The sequence below is a fragment of the Pelecanus crispus genome, chromosome Z (genome assembly GCF_030463565.1).
Source record: "Pelecanus crispus isolate bPelCri1 chromosome Z, bPelCri1.pri, whole genome shotgun sequence".
Lineage (NCBI taxonomy): Eukaryota > Metazoa > Chordata > Aves > Pelecaniformes > Pelecanidae > Pelecanus > Pelecanus crispus.
In genome coordinates, this window is record NC_134676.1 from 75,424,823 (window position 1) to 75,451,563 (window position 26,741).

General features: G+C 41.3%; 1 protein-coding gene across 1 annotated transcript in view; it reads left to right on the forward strand.

The window, feature by feature from the left end:
• SVEP1 (sushi, von Willebrand factor type A, EGF and pentraxin domain containing 1) overlaps positions 1–26,741 on the forward strand; it is a 145,767-nt gene that overhangs the window by 32,487 nt on the left and 86,539 nt on the right. The window contains exons 4-6 of the mRNA XM_075726219.1: positions 17,950–18,108; positions 18,355–18,534; positions 23,318–23,497. Coding sequence (XP_075582334.1) covers positions 17,950–18,108; positions 18,355–18,534; positions 23,318–23,497 — 519 coding nt within the window. The remainder of the gene's footprint in view (positions 1–17,949; positions 18,109–18,354; positions 18,535–23,317; positions 23,498–26,741) is intronic.

A 26,741-nucleotide genomic window follows, 5' to 3' on the forward strand; every position in this document is an offset into this window, starting at 1 on the left:
TAAGCCATTCCCAGGACGTAATTTGTGCTACAATTAACTTGTAAGGTTTAGCCTTAGTGCCTGTGCCTGTGAGGTTGTGAATAGGTATCGGGATTCCTAGCATCATTAAGTTACTCCCAAAGTCCTGTCAAAGCTGATTCATTTGACCAGACTGGAGCATAGCGCTCCTAGTGTGACAAAACCAGGCACTGCGTGTCTGCATTTGGAGTTTGATGGATTGTACATGGTGTGTTTGCCACTTGGTCAAACGAATTTGACTCAGCTCTCAGAATCAGTTTCCAATTGAACATGGAGTATAGGAATATTTTAATTTTATTTTTAAATCCTTGTCTCAACTTACGCTGATATTCACTCTGCCCAGGCCAGTGAAAATTGCCAAGTGTGTTCTCTGTAAGAATGAGTACTATTCCTTTCAAGGTTTTAAACAAAATTGTCTACTTCTCTTCTAATATGAAACAAGTATTTTGTATAAAATGCAGTTTGCATCATTTTGTAAGTGTTCAGAGATGGTCATCTGTTAGTTGCCCTGGGTTTGCTGAGAGGGAGAAGAAAATGTAGAAGCAAAGGTACACAAAGCTCATCAGGTCATAACCCACAACTAAATAAGTCATTTGTTTGCAGATTTTGACCTAAACAAAGTCTTTCAAGGGATATTTACCCAGAAGGCAATATAGATGTTCCTTCCACTACCTTCTGTCCGTTTGCCTACCACCATCATAATAGAGAGGAAAGATAGTAGCAAGAAGGTATGAGATGGCTTTTCTGTTGCCTCTCCTGTTCAGTCCTGGACAGCTGACATCACTGTGCTCTCTGTGGAAGGTTGTCTGGCTGGTTCCTCAGATCATTTCACAATCAATTCCAGGGAAGAAGCCCTCTCCCTCTGCCCTCTGCAACTTTGCTCCTCACTTCCTCCTGCTGTGCACATTCTCTGTTCCTTCAGCCACAGGGGTCCAGAAGTGCTTCAGACTCTGGTACCGCTCCAGCAAAGGCACTGAGAAGAGTATGCTGGAAAAAACACCATGATGAAAGGGGGCAAAAGCCCACTCAACTTGGAGCAGAATTAGGGCAAATAGGTTGCAGACATTTTATGATAAGCTTAATCTGTCTGCTAGGTACTCAAGAGCCAGAATGGGTAGAAGCAGTTTGGTCTGCTGTCTTGTAAGCAGCCTTGTTTTCTTCTGTCACTCTAAAATCTACTGCAGATGGCCCAGCCTTCTCACCTAGAAACAGTGCTGACTGCATGGTGGAGTGTGACCAGCTCCCTTGAGAATGAGAAAGCAGCAACACAGATCAGTTTCATCAAACAGGAAATGGGTTTCTCCTGTTTTTGTTGGTGTTTTGATGAAAACAGAAATCAGGACTCTGCACAGAAATGGGAATCTCTTCAGGCCAAAACCCTAGGGTTTAATTTGTTACCATGCAAAACAAAGCCAGACCAGCAACTCACACTTCCAATGCAGATGTTTTAGTAGGGCAGACATCTGAAGGTAGTTTGAGGAGTTTAATTTTTTCTCCCTAGTCTGAAATTTATTAAATATGAAGTGTTTTCCTCCACAAGAATGGGAAGAATGAATAGACCTATGTGGGGGTGGGGGTGTTGAGAAAGACTAATTTTACAGAAGTGTGTATAATGTAGTTAATCATACAGTCTAATCGTAGTCATGTCATTTAGTTATAGTTTGGACCTGACAGATTTGGAACAAACCCAAATACTATTAAGCACTAAGTTGCAGTGTTTCATTAGTGTAAAGCATAGAGGAATGGCAGAACTTCCATCTGTGTAGGTATGTGCAGCTGTACTGATTTTATGCAGAGCTGCACCCTATTGTAACAACCTAAGATCTGGCTCCTTCTCCTGGCCATGAGGCAAATCTGCTGGGTTTTTTTGTATGAGAGCAAAAGAAACATTCTGAGGATAGCTAAAAAAAATAAGTGGATTTTTGGCCCAAAAAATTCAAAGGGTGTTCCCTTGTAAATGCCATAGTAAATACCCGTGCAAAGTTTCCGTCTCCTTGTGGCGTGTAGTTTGTTTCTCAAACAAGAACGCCAGAAGATAAAGTACAAGAACTTTCCTACATTGTGGCTGCTAATACTGCATGGTTTTTTCCACAGATTATTGATATTAATTCCAGCCTGTTTGTTGGTTAGGGCTTCACCAGAGTATAACATTCCTATTACTATTGTCAGGCTTTCCTTCAGCTCCAGTTTTTATGGTTTTATGACAGAAAAGTGCTTGCTACATTCTGAATGTGTTCCCCTAGAAAAACTCTTATCTGGAAATACACATAGGTGGTATTAAAAACTGTACAGAGATAGAGACAGGAAATGTCAGTGTTCTGGTGGAATATAGAAACACCTACATCTACATGGTCTGGGAATACTCTCTAAGTCACATTAATTTAAATGCATACATTTATATTCTGAGCTTAATGACTGTAAAAACGCCTGGAGCTTTGGAGGAAAATACTGGCCTGTTACAGTGTTTTCTCTTCCTGTCCCTCATTTCATGCTTTGCCCATCTGCTGCCCTCAGAGCATCCCGTGAAGCCTGTGTAGGCCTGGGAACAGCAATCTGTTAAAGCCTGCTGCAATAACTTTAGCATCACAGGAGACAAGCCCAGTGTGTCTTACAGCAGCGACAGTGTGTGTGCTCACTCTGGGGAGGCCAGGCCAGTGTAGAGGTGCTCCAGTACCTTTAAATGCAGCAGCTAACTAGTTTCAATCTTCTGCATCTTTTTTACTTCTGTGGCACAGAGGTGCCATAGGTCTCAAGACAGAGCGTATGGAAGAGGGGTTTGCCTGCAGGAATATGAAGTGCTGCTAAGTAACTCACTTCACAGTACTGGGTTTTTCTAAGTACAAGAAGGAGAGTAGGAGGCTGAGTAGCCTTATTCTGAAGAGTCTTGGTGTCGACACAGAATGTAAGGAATGCTTGCCAAACCTCATGGTTATACACCAGAAGAGCTACATGTAGTTAAGCTGGTGTTTCTTTTGGACTTCCGCTATTATCTATCTCCCAGAGGCATTAGTTTGTATACCTAAATATACTCTGGTCCTCTAGCCCTATTTCTGTTGTCAACCTGGCAAAGAATATTACCTGAAATGCAAATACTCAATTTCCCTTTTTTCAGAGTCTAAGCCTTTGCCTCAACGTAGTGAGGATCAAAATATGCAGTCACTTGCAAATCCCTTCACTTCAATTTTTATGTCATTGTGAAGTGTAGAGGAGTAAAACATATATAAATTTTGCTCTTTCTTATTTCTGAATGGAAATTCAAAATACAATGCTTTACAAAATACAGCACCATTTTTAAAACATGGCACTTCTGTGAGCACCCATATTCTTACCACTTGGCCAAAAACACTTCACAGAACTGTCCCAAGGGCAGCACAGGGGTGGTGGTTAGGTCACAGCACAGGAGTACACAGAGGCAAGGGCGCTTGGTCTTCATTAGTGACTTGATTTCAGCAATGGAAGCAGCCAAGCTGTATTCATGTCTGGCTTTTTTTAGGCAGACCAGTAGTCCACCTTGTGCCCACAGTCCAACCCCATGAGAACAGAAGTAATGTGATCACAAAAAATTGGACTGAGAAGGGGCATACCGGACACTGAGGCACCTTCTGCCAGTATCTCTTTAATGTAACAGTAGCTGAGGGTTACCTTCATTCCTGCCTTTTCCACTACTTAGCAGTGATGCTCCTTTTTGATACTCATCCACGATAATGGCTTTCCTAGCCTAGGTGCTAGAGGAGTTTGGCCTAGATGTAATACTAAACTTTTTTGTGGCCCCAAGAGCACAGTTTGCATGGCCTTCAGTTCCAGATGACAAATGAGGTCTCATGCTCTGCCAGCCTCCTGGATTCTGCTGTCTTCACTCTCCTGATCCCTCTTCACCATCACCAGCAGTTCTTCAGCAGCTGCCTGGGCACTTTCCACTGTGTCGCAGGCAAGAAGGCAACTTGCACCCTGAGAACATGTGAGAAGCCCCTTACTGTCTTCTTGTTCCACTACTTCTTTTTAACTACCTATCCCTCAAGATGCACATGATGGAGTACAGCTGTTACTTGTCTGGTTTTTGCATCAAGGCTGAAGCACAGCCAGACAAGTATGAAAGGTAACAGGTTCAAGGTCTGTGAATGTGATGCTTCACAAAGTTGTCTGTATCATCTTAAATTTCACTTCCAGTGATGTTAGAGACTGATTTATTCTCACTACTTCTAAGGTCATTTTTGGGAGGCCTCCCATGTTGAAATAGAAAGTGCAGTGCCTCATACATTCCTACGTCAGAGAGGTAGTTTATTGTCTACGTCAGTTGCATCCCTTGGTTGGAACATGGTTCGCAGTCTGCAAAAGTGAAAGAAATTAGCAAGAGTTGGCTCCAACTCAGGAAAAACTGGGATATTTTTAGACAGCATTAATTATCTTATGAACCTAACTAATTGGATTCAAGTGCTGTTTATTAGGAATAGATTTTCAGCTAAAAATCATTGGTTTAATAATAGTCAGTCTTAGGTCCATTAAGCAGTGATTTAATCATTATTGCTGCTTACTTTTTTTTTTTTGCTTCACGTTGCAGTTAAGAATGTTCCCTCCTTCTTATTCTCCATCGCTGCAGGTGTAGATGGCCTTTTTTATGGCAAAAGAGCTCAGAAAAGGGGCATACATTTAGAGAGGAAGGTAGGATCAGAAGTGTGGCAGACCTTTTTCCTCCCAAAACATACAAAGAATCTCGCTGCCCTTTAGAAGGAGAACAAATGATTCTGCTTCTTCAAGGTGGAAAAAATACCCTTGAAGGTAAGAAGAGGATGGAGGAGTGGAATACAGAGCACAGTTTCACTTTGATGTACAGAAAGGCTGAGCACCTGACAATTCTTGAAAGAGTTACCACTTTGCTGTGTCCCTGCTCCTTTTCTGGCAGCAGCAGCAGGCTAGTTTGAACAACTGCACTTCAGTAAAGCCTTTGGATGTTACAGGCTGCTACTTTAGCACATGTTTGGTTGATACTACTAGCAAGAAAGGGCCGTATGAACACATGACTCACTAGCGAGGGATTCCTGCTTTATGGGAGAACTCCTGCACTGCAGAAGGTTAGGTCTTTGCAGAGTGGCTAAGGGATGGAGACCAGGTTAGTACTGTCTAGTGGGGGATGCAAAGGTGTTGTTCAGAAATGTTTTAATGGAGGTTCTTCACAGAAGGAAGTTTTGTAGACTGAGGACTAAGGCTGCGTATTTGGTTGTGGTACTGCAACGTAATCTTTTTTATCTTTAATCTTTTTTACCATAGCTTTTTCGGTAGTAAAGTTCACTTTGCAGGCAGGCACAGGACTTAGTACTTAAAACACATTCCTTCAGTTCAAATCTGAGGTAACTCTTTTGCTTGCAGCTGACGTTGCTTTTGCAAGAGTCAGATCCGTCCTTAAGGACTTCCTTTATGTCTTGCAAAGAAATGAGAGGTGAGAAGGACAAGGGAAAATGGGGGAAATTAAGTGAGAAGCAGTCACTTCTCCAAACATTTCTTGAGCAAGCAGCAGTTAATAGTACACAGAGTGATCTAGCTGTTCTCTCAGTGCTCTCGCTTTCCATAAACGAGACTCTATTTTGATCTACATATTTAGATAATTTTAAAAGAATTCAGGAGATCCTGTCAGTTTCTGTAAGAGTCTTGCATGAGGATTGGAGAATGGGATTTATGGCATTTTTCACAGTAAACCATGGGTATCAGTAGCAATTCCAGGAATTAAGTAGAAACTGTAACATCAAGATTACAACAGTTTACTGAACTCTACACAGGGATAGCTGGGATAGTTTCACAATATGTAAAAAAATAATTGGCAAAACCACCACTTTTTGTTGTCTGATTACTGGCCTGAGCCATTGCATGAGCTTCAGCTCTCATAAGTTAACCAAAAACTGTTTGACTCTCACCGTGGGCTAAGTAAATAAACATGGAAATAGTGACATATGTTGTCCATCTGCACAGTCATGTGCTATATCTTCAGTGCTCAGAAATGTTACTTAATAGGAGTATAATCACTGTTGTTGAAAAGTATATTTAATGATAAAAATAAGGGATGTGGAAAAGAGGCCAAGTTTGGCACCTAATGCAGTAGTGACAGTTTATTAAGGGTCTGGCAGAAATGGCTTCACTTCCTGTTTATAATAGCTTTTACTTGCTGCATTCTCCATCTGTAATTCAGCAACTGGAGCTACTCTGATCTGCAGAGAAAGGAGGCAGAAGTAGGTATCTTTTTTTTTTTCTTCATGATCATATGCACCAACAGCTGCTGGGAGTGGGTGTTGGAAGCAACAGCAGAAAAGGAGGCATTTCACATTAGACTAGTGAAATAATTCAGGACCATACAGGGTTCTGTTAATGTTTTGCCAGAGAGCAAAAATTCACAATTTTTGCCTGAATGAGGAGGAGAAAATCGGAGGATGTGGAGTCTCTGACTCCTCCTGGATTCCTCATGCAACTTGCTGCTCTCAGGAAGGCCAGTTTGCTCATTCAGTTTGACCAGAGAGTAAGTTTTAGTTACACTCTTAAGTCCTAAGAATCATTGAATACAAAATTGTGTTTAAGTTGCTGAGTAGCTGAACACAGTGGAAATGGATCTTGAACCACCAAGCATGTTCTTCACTGCAGAAACCTATCAGTGCTGTGAAGCTTGGGGTACATGCTTTGTTAACTTCTAAACCCCAATCCCTTATTTTGGTTAAAATTACCTTTGAGGAATCCCAGGAGAAGGTGATCTCTTGAGCTAGCTGTGTAACATGACACTCTTGCTCCATGCTTCTGGAAGAAAGTGTAGGCTATGCTAAGCAAGCACTGGCTGAGTTATGGTGATTTCAGCGTGTCCCAGGAGTCACAGGCAGTGGAGTAGATTCTCACTTCTGCCCAGCTTCCTTTGGGTGTAGCACATCAGGAGTTGTTCAGGAACCAATTTTTTCCCCCAGCCTCAGCTCAGACTTCTCTCTTCCCAAGTGTCATGGTTTAACCCCAGCCAGCAACTAAGCACCACGCAGCCGCTCGCTCACTCCCCCACCCCAGTGGAATGGGGAAGAGAATCAGAAGAGTTCGAGTGAGAAAATTCCTGGGTTAAAATAAGAACAGTTTAATAATTGAAATAAAGTAAAATAGTAATAATAATAATAACAACAATATAATAATAATAGTAATAATAATATACAAAGCAAGTGATGCACAATGCAATTGCTCACCACCCGCCGACCGATACCCAGCCAGTCCCTGAGCAGCGATCACTACCCCCCGGCCAACTCCCCCCAGTTTCTATACTGAGCACATGACGTCCTATGGTATGGCATAGCCCTTGGGCCAGTTTGGATCAACTGGCCTGGCCGTGCCCCCTCCCAGTTTCTTGTGCACCTGACAGAGCATGGGAAGCTGAAAAGTCCTTGACTAGCATAAGCAGTACTTAGCAACAACTAAAACATCAGTGTGTTACCAACATTATTCTCATACTAAACCCAAACCACAGCACTATGCCAGCTACTAGGAAGAAAATTAACTCTATCCCAGTCAAAACCAGGACACCAAGTAGTCCTTCTTTCCAGCTGTGGATGAAGGAGGGCTATTTCTTGCTTTCCAGTGTGTGCCTCTAGCTCACACCAAAGTTAACCAAGTAGCATATAGTGCAGCCCAGATGGAACTTTTTCACTCCTCTGACATATCTAACTGCCATCACTTGGGATTTGGTCTAGGGATAATTTTGGCCCTTAGGGCATCTAGTAGCTGTTTATTGGTCCATCCTGTTAGGGACATGATGGATTGGTGGATTTGTTGGTACAACGTAGGTTAATGAAAAAGGAAGAAAATGTATGGAATGACTTTGCTCCCTGGATCTGCTTTGAATCCCTCTCTGCAAATGTGTCCTTTTCTTGGCCGTCCCTTTTCTGTCTTGACCCAGAACCTTTTCTATCAGCTGAATGGAAGAGTAGGGTTAGTTGATACATGGTACAATGGTTGGACCATGCCTAGAAAAAACTGGGCTTCCAGTGCCTTCAAATGGGGCAGATACTAGATCTCTGAAACATTTATTTGCTTATCTGTGTGTAGCACAAACTAAACAAAATGCTTGGGTTCTTTTTAATGGAATTTGCTTTACTTCAGCCTGTCGGTATTTTTTTACAGTTTTGTAAAAGCAAAAATATAACTTCACAGCAAGTATATTAAAAATGGCAAACAAGCACACGTAGAACAGGATGGTGATGTTCCTTTTCAGTGTTCATGTATTTATATAGCAGGAAGCTACCCAGAGATCCAGGGCACTTAGAACAGTACTATTTAGAGTAGCATGTGTGGTCACATCAGCAGTGATCAGGGTTTACTGAGGAATGTGTGCCTGTGATTGTGGTGAAGACCATGTCCATAGAAGCCTACTGTATAGTAGTTCTGCTCTGAGCAAAGCATTTTCAGAATTTATTTTATTTCCCCTTTTAAGTAAGGGTCTGATTGTGTGTGTGAAGTTTTGGACACAAAACCTTCACTTGCACATAAATTAATAAATAATCTCTATTTGCATGGCAACTTTACACAATCAACTACATTAATTTCCCAGAAAGACCTTTTTGTTCTTTCAGAATTTGTTCTATACTTTTAGCACAATACTTCTTAGAAATATGCAGGGGCATGAGGACGTAAGTCAGTATCCAAGCTCTAAAAATCGAAAGTGCTGGCATGAGGTGATACCCGTAGCTAATAGGTGTGTTTATGTTTGCTTTGGGTGTGCCCTCCAAATATATCACCAAGGCTAGATTTGATGTCTATGCAAACAGTGAACCTGTAAACACTGTCTAAAATGCTACTGAGGTTTAAACCAAAAGAGCTTCATTTCAATACATGAATGCCATTTCTGTGTATACAAATTGCACAAGTTGTCAGGATAAGTCTTGTGAACTTGTAGCTTGCATGAAGCATGGGTAGGCTTCTTTTTAAGTTACAGTACAGTACATGGAATCAGGATTTTCTTTTTTATTCCTGAGCAAGCCACATGCTTTGAGACAAACAGAGAAGTTACCCTCTATAAAAGCATATATATTAGTCTTTATTTTTATGATTGTAAAACATTTAAAATACTTTTAAAAGCTCTGTGTTCTTGCAGTGGACATGTATGGTTCAAGTGGGAGTCTGTTTAAGGCAGTCATCATGTTTTTAACGTATAATAGTTGGTCTGCTTGTTAAGAAAGTTTTAAAACTGGGCATAAATGGATTTTCTATATATTCTCAGTACGGCTGCTATTACTGCAGAGGATATTCTGCAGTCAGAATCATTGCTTTGCAGTAATCCTATCTAAATGTGCTGGCCCCAAGCCTACCCAGGGATGCTCAGCACAGTTGTGGCTCATAGCCAGACCTCCCTGTGGAAGAAGGTCCTTGTAGGCATCCTAACTTTTACAAGCTGTGATAACTCTTGGGCTTATATTCTTCAGCAGGCAGATTGTTCCCCACACTGTGTATTCTTGGGGTACTGAGATGGGATGTTCACACAAGGGACTGCATCTCTTTCTAGGCCACTTTCAGTTCTTCTGCCCCATGGGAGAGGATCCAAGATTCTCATTTTTATTGTGAACAAGTTATTTCTGCTGAAAGTTTGTTATGACTGTTTGAAATGCTTAAAGGTCTAGAGCTAGATCATCTCAAAGTGTCATTCCAAATGCTGTAGCCTAGTTGGTAGTGGAATATTGCAATGTTGATGTCTGTAGAGTCAATAAAAAGGTTTGAGTCAACCCCTCCCTATGTATCATGTATAGAAATAGCTAAACTTCTGACTTGTTTCAGCCTGCTCTCTCCAGTGAGAGGAAATTTGTAAATCTGTTAAAGACATGGAGCAAAATGCATCAAACAGGAACAGAGAAGACATCTAGCTTGCTAAATTGCTAATCATGTTGCTGTGAGAAGGATGCTTAAGGAATACTGACAAAGAGCAGATGGATGAGCAGGTTCAATGCTGCCTGAAATTAATGCAGAGCACATGCTGAGGATAACAGGACATATTAAAGAGCTGGAGAACATTCTGAGACTTAGCAGAAATCCTACCCTGATCCCTACACTTAAAGGCAAGCTCAAGGTTTTCTTTTGCAGTCTTTGTAAAAGTCATACATGTCAAACGTTTAACTAAAGCCACTTCCTTGCATATTTCTTGTAATCCTAGCATGCTTCTGGCTCATGTTTTTTTTATGGCACCATACATGTTGCAAACTGCAGAAAGGTGGATTACAGTATCTGCCAAAGGTTTAGATTTTCTTCTCCTTAGCTTTCCAAAGGCATTTCATGGGCACAAAGTGTCCTTTCTGACAAACCTACCATATAGGAGATTTAAAAAAAGCACTTTCCCAGATAACTTCAACAAAAGCTGTAATTTCTGGAGTCAATCTCTACAGTAGAGACCCAGAGTGTGGAAAATCTTTGAGAAGCAGGCTTAAAGATCTTCATGTGCGGGTCCAGTGAGGTACATTTCAGAGGCTGGGGTAGTCTGCTTTTCTGCTGGCCCAAGCCGAGTATTTTTTGGCTTGTAAACACCAGGAGAGAAGCCCAGAACCATGGTTCATTGTTTGGTTTAGTGGAATAGATTGGAAAATTACAGAATCCTGGGGCATATTGGTGCCCCACATTTGCAGAATACAATAATTACAGCAACAGCCAAGAAATAGCACTGTGAAATATATGGAGAGGGCAGGGGACTGGGGAGTTTCATGCAATTGTGCCTTCCATCAGTATGCCTCCCATGTTATTCACGTTCTTCCCTTGCAGAGGCCACTCACAAATGAACTGTGCAGCAGCAGAATGGGTTTTGGAGGCAGGAGGGAGGGCTGGGCAGTACCACATGCTAGTACTGCAAGATATCCCAAAATCTTCCTTTGCTGCAGCAGTAAGTGGGAAAGCATCAGGAAGTGTCTGGCTGCTTTGTGTGTAACAGTTTCCTCTGTGCCACCATGCGTTATCCTTGTAAAGCATATTTTGTTTGGCAGGCCATGGTCACAGGGAATACATAATAGTCCCTTGTTCCTAGTGCTTCTTATAATAGAGGGTGCGCCTGGCCATTAGGCAAATCTGATCATGTAGTACCTTGTCACGATGAGAGATGCAGATATCGGGGCAGAAAGATGTAGCGCACCATACGGTACTGTAACTTCTTTGTACTTCCTTCCTTGTGAAAGTTTTTACTTTTATTTAGTAAAATAACGAAGCTTTATAGTAAGGCCCTGTTGTGGTTTAACCCAGCAGGCAATACTCCAATCTAAATGTGCTGGGCCCAAGCCTACCCAGGGATGCTCAGCTGTAAACACCACAGAGCCGTTTGCTCACTCCTCTCCAGGGGATGGGGGATAGAATTGGAAAACAAGGTAAAACTCGTGGGTTGAGATAAAGACAATTTAATAGGACAGAAAAGAAAGGGAAGAAAATAATAATAAAAGAATATACAAAACAAGTGATGCTCAAGGGAATTGCTCACCACCCACTGACCGATGCTCAGACAATTCCCAAGCAGCAGACCCCTGGCCAGGTTTTCCCCAGCTTTATACGCTGAGCATGACATCATATGGTATGGAATATCGCTTCGGTCAGTTGGGGTCAGCTGTCCTGGCTGTGTCCCCTCACAGCTTCTTGTGGCCCCCCAGCCTGCTCACTGGTGGGGTGAGGTGAGGAGCAGAAAAGGCCTTGACTCTGTGTAAGCACCGCTCAGCAATAACTAAAACAACCCTGTGTTATCAACATTATTCTCATCCTAAATCCTAACACAGGACTATACCAGCTACTAAAAGAAAATTAAGTTTATCCCAGCCAAAATCAGGACAGGCCTATTCATGGTGGCAAATTTAAAACATGACTGATGGCAAATACAGCTACCACAGCACTTGTTTCACACACACAAAGGTGACATGTTTTCTAATTTTCAGGGTTTTTTTGCTGTTGCCAAGGCACAAGAATCTTAGATGAAGTCAAGCAGTGGGAAAGAGAGCCCACACCTTCAAGATGTGGTTCTCCTCCAAGGTCATAAATGTGAGTTATTTTGAGGTTTTGGTTGTTGCAGTAACAAATACTGAGGAAACAGGGAAAGAATTGAATAAGAACATCTGGTGATCATTGTTTAGAGATTCTGTGACCTATGGATTGCATCATTTTTAGTAGACACCAGCAAACCAAAGTAAGAATAGTATTCAGGGTGTACTCTGATTCTGGGGCAGATTCACCACTTTAGTATGTTGAATGCATATCCATGTAATCAGTGTCATAAGAGTAATTACAGTAGCATAAAACCAGTTTGATTAAATGGAAAAGTAGGCTTTCTTCCCTCATTTAAGAAGTCTGGGGATTGAGTTATAAAGACTGTATATGTATTTGTGATTTGCATCAAGGTGTCATTTCATTTAGGCTTTACACATATGGGGAAAAAATGAGAATTAGAGATTACAATCATCACAGTATCAGTGTATGAATTAGAGCTCAGGCTGATGCGGGAGAGAGTAGGATATTGCCTAGCTGATTCCTGCCATATCCCGCAAAAGATAAACCCTTAATCGGATCCTTCATTAGCATCAAGCGTGGAAAAAACAGCTCATGCCAGGGATTACTTAGTAAATGTAGTTACTGGGAGAAATTATGCATTGAAGAAAACATGAAATCCCTCAATCTTTGAAATACATGGAGTTTGACTCTCTCTTACACTGGGATATATGACAAATAATTCCATTTCAGTGACTTAGATACACTGAAGTGTGGAGAGGAAGTTCAGCTTGCCTGCTCTCCCAGGACCTTAAAGATTTACATTTCTAAGGCAGAATTGTTTATCCTTAAAATTTGTACTCATACATTCAGAGGAAGAATCGTGACCCTGTGTCACAGAGTAGAACCCTTTGACACACAATCTCTACCTGTTTAAATCCAGACTGGAGTCTTTATGCCATCATGTGGGTTTGATACTGGTTGGGTTAACTTTGCCGGTGGCTTTAGTATTTGCAGATTAAAAAAAGCCGAACTGAATATGTGTGAAGTGTTTGGTGAATCTCTGAAATATACCTTGGTTTATGTTGTCACTTTTACAATGTTAAATTATTCTTGCTTGAAGATTAAAATATCAAATTTATCATTATTGTAGGCAGGCAGAGCAGAAGAATTCCTACTGTCTTTTGATTTTTTGGTGGACTTTCCTAACTTTCCATGTCCTTGTTCAGTTTCAGGCCATGTCTTTACATATAGTTATGCTGTCAATACATATGCGTTGACTGAAATGTTTTTATGCCTGCCCTGTGGGTCTTTGTTTCTAGCAAACTGTGTCATATTTCCTTTCTAATAATTTCTTTTCTATGTGCAACTTAATGTGTTTTGATAGATAAAGGCGTAAGAAAGTGTGTTCCGTCGGTGGCCTAAGAGGTCATCAAGCCCTGTAGTGTTCAAAACCAGAAGACACACACTGGATTTTCTTATATTTTTTCAGTTAGTTGTATACCCTAGGAGAGTTATTTCATTCCCATTTCTGATCAGGTTATTGCACTGTCATTACCACAGACAATAGAATCTGAATGTGACTCATTGGTGAATACCTACCATTTTATGAAAGGAGGTTGTTTTTGATGACAACTTCAATGTGAGCTATCTTTGTATGCTTCGGGAGTTTGGGCCCTGTCCTTGTTTGAGTTAGCACACTAATCCCTGCTTCCAGATATCCTTTCATTCCTGTAACAAAGAGGTAATCCTCTGGTGTAACTCAGTATTCACTGTTCTGGTCTCAAGAGGAGAATTACGTTAAACAAAAAGCATTTCCTTGCTCCTCCCCTTGCTTCTGGGCAAAGAACAACATGGTTCACGTATAGGCAGTAGTTGAATCTTTTGTTGAAAAGATCATACATGCAGATGTGCACATAAGTGTCCTCTCTTTTTAAAGGCTGATACTGTTAAAATTGTTTCCCCATTTTAAAATTCTTGCCTTTTTTATCATTGTTGACAGTGCCAGATTGATGCTTATTTACACTGGGGTTCATTCACACAGTGTTTTGAGCCTTTTTATACCATCACATTGTTGCCAAGGGGAAACAAGCCTTCAAAAAAAATTTAAATTGTTTTTACAGATTAGTACTGGAGAGATCTCTCCCTGCAGTCAGTTTTTGCAGGTATAGAGGGCATGTCGGTGAGTGTAGACTGGTGACTGGAATGCAATGAAAATTTGGCACTGCTTGATTCTCAGAAGAGACCCCAAAGAGACACTTGTATGACCAGTGATGGATGGGCCACATGTGCTCTTCAGATGTGCTGGCCCCTCAAATTCTCTCTTGCCTCTGAATGCATCGCTATGTGTAGACTTGGGCCGTGCTGTAGTGCTGTCTGGAGCAGGAGGACATGGGTCTGCAGTCTAGCTGGGTCAGGTATGGACAAGTCCAGTCTACAGCAGATGGCCAAAGCTTTGCTCTTCCACAGGTGATTTTGGATGTTTTTAACCTAAGCTGTGGCCAGGCTAACCTCTACCGTTGTGAAAGCGCACAGAGGTCAGCGTGCTTATGCTCCGTTCTTAAACCATCTCTTGGCATCACAGGATAGACTGTGTGGTCTCACACACTTGGAAATAGCTCTCTAACCACATGTTATCTTGTGGAAATTTTGAATGTAGCTTGCATGGAGTTTTGTAGCTGAATACATCTAGGGGAGATGTGGGGTCAATGAGCAGTTAAGGGACTTCGGATTGGAGAAAATTCTACATAAAAAGCCAAGATAGGAGATAGTTCAACTTTTTAGAAAGGTAGTGGGAAGCATTTGAAGCATACAAGAAGAATCAGGACATTTGGGAAACTTGTCTTTCCTAGTAGAGACATTAATAACCATTGTAACAGTATTATTTACCTCCTGCTGCTTCACTGGAAAGAGTAAATTGTAAGTGTAATTTCAGAATGAACCAATTTTGTCAAAGCCAGACTTGATTCAAATCCCTAAGCAAATTACTGGGTTTGTTGTTAAAAAGCCCATGTCATAGAATAGGTGATTATTTTTATCCCATAGTTCTCAAAACAGAAAGGGAAAAAAGCTGCTCTTTCTTCATCTAAGGCAAGGTTGCAAGAAAGAGAGAAGTTAGGTTGGGGTTTTGTTGTTTTGTTGTTTTTTTAATGAAACACGTCTTCTAGATGTCATTTTATATGCCACACATAGAACAGAAGAGACTAATTTACTTTCACTGGCTCATGGAGGGCAGCTTTGTCATACAGCAGGACCCCTGTGATGCTTAACTTGCACTCTTTCCTGTCTTCTTTCATCACTTTGTGATGGTTACCGATTAGTTCTAATAAGGATGCACAGAGACTTCCACAAATTGCCAGGGGGAACTATTTCAGAGATTTCAGAGTAATACCTCTGATACTTAACCAGTTTGGAGGTGATCATCTGAAGCATGAGAGAATATTTCAGAGAGACCTAATGTCCAAGTGGGGGGGATTTCTGCATAAAAGAGAGGGAAGATGCAGTAACAGTCCAAGAGAAATGTCTTGGGTGGGAAGAGCAGCTGAACTATAGGAAAGGGATTTTTTTGCAAATGCTTCTCTGAAAATCCCAAAACAAAAATGAAAAATTGCCAGCTCTAATTCTGATTGGATTTTTCTGACCTTTTTCCTTTCTGAAATGCTTTGATTTGTACTTACATCCTTTACTGCTTTAGGCATTTTCATTGTCTTTTTAAAAGTGTCTATAAAATACAGATTTGTGAAACCAATTTGCAGCACCTAAAATCACCTCTTAACTGCTAGCCTCTCGTTTGCTTTCCTTGAAATAAAACTGCAATTTTTTCTGAAACAGAAACAAAAATATTATCTCTGGAAGCTATTCAAAAGACTGTGCCCCTTCTGGAAAGAAGAACTGCTAAGTGTTCATATGGCTTGATTTTTTAACGTACAATCTGTAAAATTTGGCTTATGAAAGTAATTTCTCCCGTGACAGGTGAGGAAAAAAGGAGAAAGCAGGAAGTTGTTTTCATTAATAAGATGAGTCAGAGTGTCTTAGCACCTAACTCACAGAACAAAGAGAGCTGGTCCAATATCTAGCAAAGAAAAGACTGATGCCACCAGAATCTCTGAACTCCAGGAAATATACATCAATAGGAGAGATTTGCTCCAGAAGCAGAGCGCACTTGACTATGTGAGGAGGAAGCCACTTGAGGGTGTTTATGGTTGTACAGTTCTTTGTACCGTCCAGAATTCCATCAGATGGTACAAAGTGACTGTACTGAGGGGAGGAAATGAGAGGCTGACTTGTGGTCTGCAAGAGAAAGTGTGGCCCTTAGGAAAATTTCTAGACAGTGAAATTAATGAAAAGGGAGCTTTTTTCGCTGGGTCAGTGTTAATGTTACGTAACATTGTCAAAATATTTCCTGAAATTTGCATCAGGAGGTATGTTTTTCAGCACAAGTGTCTTTGAGTTCTGTTTCAAGTGGTAATCTGATCAATCGATACTTCACTTTATCAGCACCTGTTGATTAGTCACTCCTGTTTCTTACATCATCCTGTGAAATAAAGGTAATTGTGGTGGTTTTGTGAAGAATAGAATTCAAGGCAGAGAGACATAAGACTCAAACTTATCCAACCAACCTGAAGTTCTCAGGTGAGAGGTGCCATTTCCCTATGTGTTTTCCCTGCCTCTGAAGACACCTCCTGAATCTCTTTAAGGCTCGTGCATGTAGATGCACAGAATTAAAAATATTAAATGGGATATAAATGAGTGCAAAAGCTTCACGGAGCACTTGCTTTGGTTAATTGCTTCATTGATTGTCGTTCATACAAGAAAGTACAAGATACAAGTCTCAGTACAAGAAAGACACTCAGCTGCTGGAGCGTGTCCAGAGAAGGGCAACGAAGCTGGTGAAGGGTCTGGAGTACAGGTCTTATGAGGAGCAGCTGAGGGAACTGGGATTGTTTAGTCTGGAGAAGAGGAGGCTGAGGGGAGACCTTATCACTCTCTACAACTACCTGAAAGGAGGTTGTAGTGAGGTGGGTGTTGGTCTCTTCTCCCAAGTAGCTACCGATAGGACAAGAGGAAATGGGCACAAGCTGCACCAGGGGAGGTTTAGATTGGATATTAGGAAAAATTTTTTCACAGAAAGAGTAGTCAAGCATTGGAACAGGCTGCCTAGAGAGGTGGTGGAGTCCCCATCACTGGAGGTGTTCAAAAAATGGGTAGATGTGGCACTTTGGGACATGGTTGAGTGGGCATGGTGGTGTTGGGTTGATGGTTGGACTGATGATCTTAGAGATTCTTTCCAACCTTAATGATTGCTAGTTTTTGCTTTCATTAAAAAATAATCCAGCCAGCAAGCCAGGAAACATGAAATTGTTACTCAACCCTTAATTGGTTTAGTGGTGGACTTGGTAATGTTAGGTTAATGGTTGGACTGGATGATCTTACAGGTCTTTTCCAACCTAAACGATTCTATTCTATTCTATTCTATTCTACACATTTTAGCAAGTACAGTGTGTGTAGATCATCTGTAATCATAATGTGTAAATCAAGGCAGGGTTTTTTGCTAGCTTGTGTTAGCTTGTTACTAGGAATTTGTATGTGTTAAACTTCAGTGTAGTTTTCAATGGCAAGGATTTTGTCTGAATGAATTTTTTGCACCTCTAAATCAAGAATGTCTTCATGAGGTCAGCACAGATTTTATCAGTGAAAATCTGGTGTGTCTGCTGGGACTGGGCTTCTTTTCAAGGTGGTTAATCATGGACTTAGTATCAGTCCCCAGGCAGTCACTGGAGAGACATCCACCAAGTTTGGTGGGCTTTAGTTCACCCCTGTAAGAACTCTGCAGCACTTTAAATGGAGAATGCTCCTGTCCTAAGTGACACTGGATGTATGAGGTAGAAAAAAGAATGTAAAAGAGTAAAGCAACACTCCTGAAACATGCTAGCTGTGAAAGGTGGATACCCTGAACTCTTTTGTGTCATGTTTTCTTTTGCTTAACAGCTTGTCCACCAGGAACATACAAGCCTGAAGGTTCACCAGGTGGAATCAGCACTTGCACCTCATGTCCTGATGAGAATCATACTTCTCCACCAGGAAGTACCACCATTGAGGATTGTACGTGCCGGGAGGGATATCGTGCTGTAGGACAAACCTGTGAAGGTAAGTGTTTCCATCCAGGAACAGAATACCCCTGGAATGCACAGTGCAGTGCTGGGACACTTTTGTTACTTGTGTTTGCACTGTGAAGGACATGTCAAATCGCATGCAAGATTTTCTGTGTCATTCCAAAACAGCAAAAGTACCAACATGCAAGTCGACTTGGAAATGAAAAAAATTGTTTTTCTTCAGTAGCCTATTGCACTCCAGCTAGCATCATAACTCTGTTGTGGTTGTTTAATTATTTAGTTGTTCACTGCCCTGAACTGAAGCCCCCTGAAAATGGTTACTTTGTCCAGAATGTCTGCAACAATTACTTTAATGCTGCCTGTGGGATCCGATGCAAAGCAGGATTTGATCTTGTGGGAAGCAGCATCCGGCTTTGTCAGCCAAATGGCCAATGGTCTGGATCAGAGGCTACTTGCAGAGGTATGGATGTCATGTGTTTGAAGAGTCTTTTTCTGTTGGATTAGTTTGTTCTTAACAGTGGTTTTCTCTGCTCACTGCATAGTTGGGTGTGCAGATCTGATCCTGTTAGCTCTTGGCTGGAAGAATGTTCTGAAGGTAAACTCCCACTCCGATCACTCCGTTTCCCTCCTTCCTAAAATGGAAGGAGGACTTCTACAATAGAAAATGCAGAGCAATATTTACTAGGCAGACAGTCTTTTGCAAGTGAATCTACACTCTCCTTCATTAAACCTCTCTCCACCTAATTTCTATTAATTTCGTATCTACATTATCTAAATCCAGTGAACCTATGAAGTAATCAAATGTATAAGACCTTGCCACATAGGTGTTTTAGAACATCCACCAGACTCCTGGCATAGATGGGCATTGGCGTTGGGAGACACTAACTATGGAAGAATTCCATTTTGCTTTCTTACAGTTCCTTCTTACAAAAAAGGGGAAAGCTTGGGCCTTGACCATTGTTCTCAGAAGAATTTTGAGTGGACTTTCACTAGGGCACAACTGGCGGTATTCTAGGAGTTCACTGTAAGAAAATGTCAGCTGGAAAAGAAATAAACAATGTGTGAAAGGGAGGAGACATGGGAAAGAGCATCCTGAAAACCAACATTTCTGGAGCTCTTACAAGTATATAGGAACACAGTTTTGCTTTGTTATCACTTGTCTCTGCCTGAGGTTGGGTTCTTGATGATTTAGAAGGGGAGCTGCATCCCCATGTAGTCCTGTCTGGTACGTCTTCCAGGGAGGGCCTGAAAAAACAGGTAGCAGCCCACATCTCCTCAACAGCCACAGGTTGTAGTTCAACATGTTTAACTTGAGCAGGATGCATGTGACATTAATATGCTGCACTAGAAGCTAGTAAATAAGAAGTCATCAGCTCCTTCTGTAACTCCTGCTGTGGCCTTGAGTTCAGGGAAAGAGGCAGGATAGATCCTTGGAGGCATTAGCACTTTATGTCACTACAGCAAACACTGCAGCCCTTAAACAAAAAACAAGTCATGGTTCTGAAAGGAAGGATCTGAGCTAGAGATCAGTTCCTCAGGACATTCTTATACAGCAGTTTACTTTTACTTACATTGCAGGACTCTTCTTCAGATAATCCTGGAAAACTTAGTCTTGCTTTATAGCTTCCAGGGACAGAAGGCAGGAAGGAGAAGCTTTCAGTAGAAAATAAATTGCTGGCCAGTACCCTGAGGGTATCTTGAGAAGTTAGACTTAGAGCTGTTGACTTTCCAGCAGTCAAAACATAGACTGAAGATGTATGCTACTTCACATAGACTGGGATACTAGGAAAGAACGCCTGCCTGACAAAGCTTCTGTCATACAGTAGCCTCCAGTGCAAAAAATCTGGGGAAAGCTGCAGTCAGACACAATGAAAGGATCCTTCATCTTCACTGTCTGTAGAGAAGTGGAAAATTCTAGTACTTGGAAAAGTTTCTGGAGCATTTAAAAATACTCACCTATTGGGTGTTGGTGCATGATCTTCCTTTAATAGGGAATTTGTCTGGGAGGTGGGAGAAAAGTGCCTTGAGATATTGTCTTGATGTTGAGTTAATATCCTTTGAAGCACTAAAAGGATGTATTCCTACTTTTCTTGTGCTATTCTCCATCATACTGAAGACTTCCAATTAAAAAAAAAAATAGTAAAAATCCTGCCTTTACATGTGCTGGATCTGCTAGTCTCAATTCACTCAGACTATGAAAGGGAGCGAGATCAAAGGCACAGTTTTTAGCTGTCTTGTTAATCCCAGGAGTATTTTATCACATAAATTAGGAAGGGAGAGTGAAGGAAAATCCCTTTGCACTGCTTTGGATTTTGACATTAAACACTCCTCAGTTGTTCTGCTGGCTAGGATCTGCTGTGCTATTGGGAAGTGATTAATGCAGTCATATCATGCAATTAACAGTGACCCATGAAAAAACCAACTACAAAGCATGTATTTAATCCATAAAACTGTATTAGGAGAAAACCCAGAGCAAGCAGAATATCCCATTGTTGTTGTTGTTGTTGTTTTCACTTGCTTTATGGAAATATTTCTTGGTCATGCAAAATGCCTTGTTGGCAAGAGGGTGGTTTTGTGTTTAATGCATGGAACCGTAACCAGGATAACATGGGCTCAGTTACAGGTTTCTGCCAGAGTCATACTGAGACACTGAGTAAGCGTCAACATTGAAACACTGAGGAGGCAGGAGCACTACCACTATGTAGTCCTTCCAGAAAAGGTGGCTAGACTTACCAGGTAGTAGAAGGGAATGCCTTCTCTGTAGGCATGTTTACATTGCTGATAGCCTCCTCAGTGCTCTTAATTCATTCAGGGTTCTTCTATAATGCTGTAGAGTTTGGTAGCATTTGCTTCCTTTTACCACAGATTGGGTATTAAAGGCTTCCATAGAAACCTTAAAAGAGAAAGCCTATTCTCTGCTGTATAAAGCAGGTGTGATTCAGCTATAAAATGACTTTCATGCTCACTCTACTACAGTTAAGATACAGCATATTAGGAAGCTGATCTGAAGCTCAGAGTGCCTCTTGCGAGATGGAAGTTTCAAGATCTTTTTTATACTCTTAAATGCACTTCCTAGAGGATGCCTGTGTACATGAAAGTGCAAGAGCAGTAGTACTTTCAGAGACTAAACATGAGACAGTGATTACCACTGCAAAGATACATTGGGTGCATCTGAATGGCTTTTTTTCTTTCTTTCCTATCCAATGTACATAGGCCTGCTACAGACTTTTTGTTCCACTCAGGTGCTGCTATAGCTGTTTTCAAAAAAGACATTATTTAACGTGTGGTTTTTGAAGCTTTGAGGTGCTTGTAGTTATTGGCATTTATACAGCTGTCTTTCATTTGAAGGGGCACTTAGGGTATCTGCCCGTTTATTAGTTTGAGGGTGTAGAGTGATCTGTTCAGTCCGTGTGTCCACTTGTAGGCATGTCCTGTCTCCTCAGCGTGCAGAGTAAACAGCTACGAGGAAAAGGAGACAAAGTTGCCAAGTTGGCTTACTTCCAAGTGCATTTGGAGGGGAGCTCATGGTTTGCCTCCTGCCTGGCAGCAGCAAGGATGGGTTGGAAAAATCAGCATCCCAAACCACAGTGGAGAAGTCATCCAGATTTCTGAAGCCACCCATCATGGGAGCTTGCCCTCCTGCCAGCAAGATCGACAGAAGCTGTGGAAGATAATCCAGGGAGAACAGAGTTTAGGGAACTGCAATCATTTTGATTATATTTTTGAGCAGTCACACTATTTGCCCTCATGTGTTTTTCTCCCCCTAATAACTATTGAACATACTGAGCAGTATCTGCCAGCTTCAGCTGAGAGCAGGGTTTTCAAGCATACAAGTTTTCCACTGGTTTTAGAAAATCAGTAGCTGGTTATTGAAAAGAGGCATGAATTACTGAAGGAAAAGGTGCACTAGGACTTCAGCAGGCATCTACACATTTGGGCTTGCTATCACCTGGTTGTCATACACGTATCATCGTCATGTAGTCGTGGCCAGACAGTAGATGTGTACAGCTTAGCTGTTCAAGGGACTCAAAGGCCAGGCAGTGTGCATGTAGCTCAGAGTCTTGTCCAGAGGGGAGCAAAGGGACAAATGCAGAAGCGTAAGATACTGGCTCAAGAAGAGTAGAGCCAGAGGCAGTGCAAAGGAAGGAGGTCCTAGCAGAAGAGCTTGAGGTTATGACACTGGAACAAAGAACATAAATCCAGGCCATGCCAGTGCTACTACTTTTTTCTTCTTACTATCATTCAGCTGTCTTGGGATCAGTCTTAATTACAGTTAAATTGTTTTGTTAAGTTGCAGCATCAGGATTCAGTAAAAAAACGGTAAGACAATCTGAGGATCTCCCTCCATGCCCCCCTTCCCTTTCTGCACATGCATCCTGCACAGGACTGCATTCTCCTTGGCATCACGCTGCTTGCAATGTTTGTGAGACATGGCAGGAGAAAGGCCACTGTGCTGAGCAGCAGCCAGGACTGCCTCCATGGGGAGCCCCACACCTGAAAGGGTGTCTTTTGTCTCAGCAACACCCTACATTGTTCCTTTTCATCTTTTATTGTCCTGTTGTCTATGAATGCCTTGTATTCCTTCTTCCCCTCTTTCTCTCCCCCACCATGATGAATGTCTGCTGTACTGATTTGTGGAGGCTCACACGTGTCTGCGTCTACATCAATAGACTCCAGAGTACCTGAGAATGTTCCTGAGCAGTGGGACACTGTCATCTGCCCTGTAAATAAGATCTTAGCCTCTTCCCTGGTGTGCACTCAGCCCGTACCAGACTGCCAGCTGGAATCCCCCAAACAACTCTCAGGCATGGCCAGGGGATTAGAAACTTCCGAAGACAGACTTTTCCACATGATTCCATTTGCCTGCAGCTGTCCCATTTCAAAGGCTGATAGACATTACTAGCACAGGCCACACACTGTTGCCAGATGCCTTTGATGGCTCAAAACATTTCTGAGCACAGCTAGTTTGCTATCCTGGACTTATGTCAGAACTTAGGTGAGCTTGGAAATGTGTGTGCCCAACCTCATACATGCTATTTAAGACTCTGTTTCAGGAAGAGGAAGGCATCAAGCCTTTGAAAAAGATCAGCCCTGTTCCAGCCCTATTCCCTAAATTTGTACAAGCTATTGTACCTAGTGTACAAGCCAGTACCTGTCCCACCCCTGAAAACCTGGGCAAACTAGTGTAACTCCACTGATTCTCAGTGCTGCAGAGTGAACTGGTGTTATTTTTCCCTTTGCAGTTCGAACATGTCCCAAACTTCGGGCTCCTGAAAACGGACACATTAATTGTTCAACGGCTGATATCTCCTATAAGACAGTATGTTTTGTGACCTGCAATGATGGCTATGAAATAGAAGGAAACAACAAACTCACCTGCCAGGGGACCTCACAGTGGGATTCAAAGGAGCCGAAGTGTGTGGGTAGGTATCTGATCACACTCTGTCTGCTCATGCTACAGCGCAGCCTTTTCTGACATGCTGTCATGAGTGAGAAACTCTCCCTGTTTTAATATCTGGTGAAGCTAAGACAGGAACGAGGATTTGTCTATGGATGTTTTATACAGGTCTTAGGAGTTGGGGAGGGGCAAAGGAATTTGTAAATGGAGAAAGTGGACAGACTATCACTGAAATCCAGCACAGACAGCTGATAACTAAAAGGTTGTTGCATCTGGTGAGTGTTAAGACACTGTCAAACAATGTGTTGTAGGAAACATGCAAGTTGTAGGTCTATACTATGGATTAAATGTGAACAACCAGGGGTTTGAGTTACCATCTTAAAGCTAAAGATGACCTGCAGACAAGGACTAAGGTATGTTAGCCAGGCACTGTGAGCGCTGAGTAAAGATGTGGCAGTTGTCACTTTTGCTGAACAGCTAGCAGGAAATAAAAGTTTAGGCAAGTTAGGGACCAGGAACCTCCAAAGCAGGATTCAGAGGTCTCACCGGCTGTGCAGGGATAGGTAAACATATATTGCTGTTCCAGAAATAAAGGGTTGTAGATTTCAGAAGTACCCATTTAGGACTACTGACAGGTATTAAATTAACTTAGAAAAGTAAGAAGAAGAAATACAGTTGAAACACTTCCAAGGGTAGACAGCAAAAAAAAAAAAAAAAAGCACAAGCTTAAAGTCCAGCAATTCAGAAGCTGATCCAGTGCTGATTAAACTCAGGGTGAAGTACATGTCACCTGGGTCCAGTTAAGTGTGATGCCAGTAGGGTGACTTGGCTTGAACCTGTGGCTGTTTTTTACTGTTTTACTGCAGGCTTAAAGATGTGGACTTTGCATGAGACAAGAATAAATTTCTAACTGTAGATATGTTCTCTAAAATGATGAAAAGAATCCACAAGTATTAATTATGAAGAGAGTTTTTTAAGAGATTCTAATCTTTCTTCTGTTGAAGTCAGTGGAAAAACTTCAATTAACTTCAAAAGGAAGGGACCCTGAAATCCTGTTGGAAGATTATAATTGGAAGATTAACTGTATTCATCAGTGGAATTCATCCTTCCTAGCTTAGCACTTTGATTATCAAAATCCAGCTCTACTCTATGTCAGAAGATTTCTTCACCCTATGCAATATTGCCTCCATTCCTGGATTACACATGGCAATAGCTTATTTTCGCCGAGTCTGAAAATCTAGTATAAAAGTGACCTTTGATTGTCACAGAGGGAAGAGTGTTAGCTGGAAAACATCTCTGCTGCTTCTTCTTGTGGCTGGTGTTTAGAACAAGGTTGCTGAGATTCTTGTTCAATATAGATGTCTGGAGTTTTATTCAGGGAAGGATGCAAATCAGAAGACTTATATGTGTCCTCCTCAAAAACTACCCTTTGTACTCATTTTCTGAATGTTTATCATTATCATGGAGGTATTTTCTGTTTATTTTTAGTCTGAACAGCTCCTAACTATTCTTTATCATCTGCGACATAAAAGATACCAGAAACCCTGCTGTATTTAGGCATTTGTAATTGATGATTTATTCATTTCCTACCCTTCTGTTAGAAAAATGAAGTGGAATTGGGTTCAGTCTCTTACCCTGAAACAGATCTCTTGGACTTCGGGGTACTCTCCTACCTCTTCTTCTGAATGCTTTTCAGTTTGAGTGCACATCAGTGCAAAGTTTACCGTATTTAAAAGTTAGCTCACTGATGCTGTACTACAACCATCTGTAACCATAACTGACACTGTACCATAACATAGCCTGGATTGTTTACAGTCACTTCTGTGAGGTCTGTTGTCATATGCATGTTTTTCCAAGAGACTGCAAGTTAATGCAAGGATGGCTATTACATATGTTACAAATTTTTATATTTTTCATGAAAGATGCTGTTAGCAATGAGTTACTTTTTGAGTAGGTTACATATATTATAGGTGGCTTACAAAGTATCTGCTGAAAAGGGAAGCTTTGTCATTTGTCCAATCTGGAAAAAAAATTTCCACAGTCATGTTCTTGTGTTTCCTTCCCCATTGGCAAAAGATTAATATCCAACATGTTAAAATTAATGACTTTTGCAAGATACTGTTCTCCTTGCTTTGTTGAAGGTTTGGTGAAAAAGATAAAAACACAGATGGTGTCCAGGGTGCTGATGCCACCTAGTGTTGAAAGAATTGGTACTCCACACTTCTAATTGCAGTTGGCCAATTCTTTCCCTGAAACATTGTGTTTACAAAGGGCTTGAAGGAAGGAGGCATGATTTGCTTGGTAATCTTTTCTTTTGTTAGAATGTTGAAGTTTCTCTTGATGTTAAGAATTATAATACAGTGTTGTTGTTCATCACAGGCAGTTGCAGATGAAAGCAGATTCCTGTCTCTCCTTAGAAGTACATTTTTCCTCTCTCTCTATTGATTCCCTATCCATATGACTAATATCACTCTGTTCCTCATGAAGTTCAGACTTCCTGGGTCATTGTTGGTCAAATCCTGGAACTGAGCACAGATAAAAAGAGCTAAACCACACTATTACATTTTTTTTCCTAATAAAAACCTGTCCCACTTAGGAAAGATTCCCTCAGGCTAGATATACCAAAGGTTATCCTGAATGTTTGTCAGATGTTTCAGGATTGTGCTCTGCGACAATTTTGCTAGTATAGTTGGAAGAATCTCAACCAGGAGGGCTGTTACTGCTTCCTGAAGAGCTGCAGTTTTCTCTGGTTGTCATGCTTACACCTTTCACAACCTTTCTTCTACTTGTTCCCTGAGTAGTATACATTTGAATGCTTTTAGCTCGTCTTTTCAAACATTATTTTTTCCAATTTCTGATCTTTCTGCTGTTTGTCAGTTACTTTCCTGTGGTGAGCAACCGAAAGTTAAGGTTTGGGTTTTTTTTTTTTTTCCCCTAATGGAGTCATTTTACATTGCATAGCTAACAGTGTCTGCCTGCAGACAAAAACAGGTAAAAACAACAGCTTTTTCTGGTAAAAACAACAGCTCAAAAATTAAACAAAGCTTTTGTGAAAATAGAACGTGTTTACGCACATTGTGGTTTTTGGAATTTTACACCATGATGCAAATAGTCTTCAGAATTTACAGTAAATTCTAGTAATAAGATAGTTCAAAACTTCCATTTTAAGCCGTTAAGCAACGATCAGCCCTTCCTGACTTTACAGAGGTCAGCTGCCACTTATGGTCACCCTGAGTCTTTGCATCTGGGTTTGAATACAGTCAAGACCA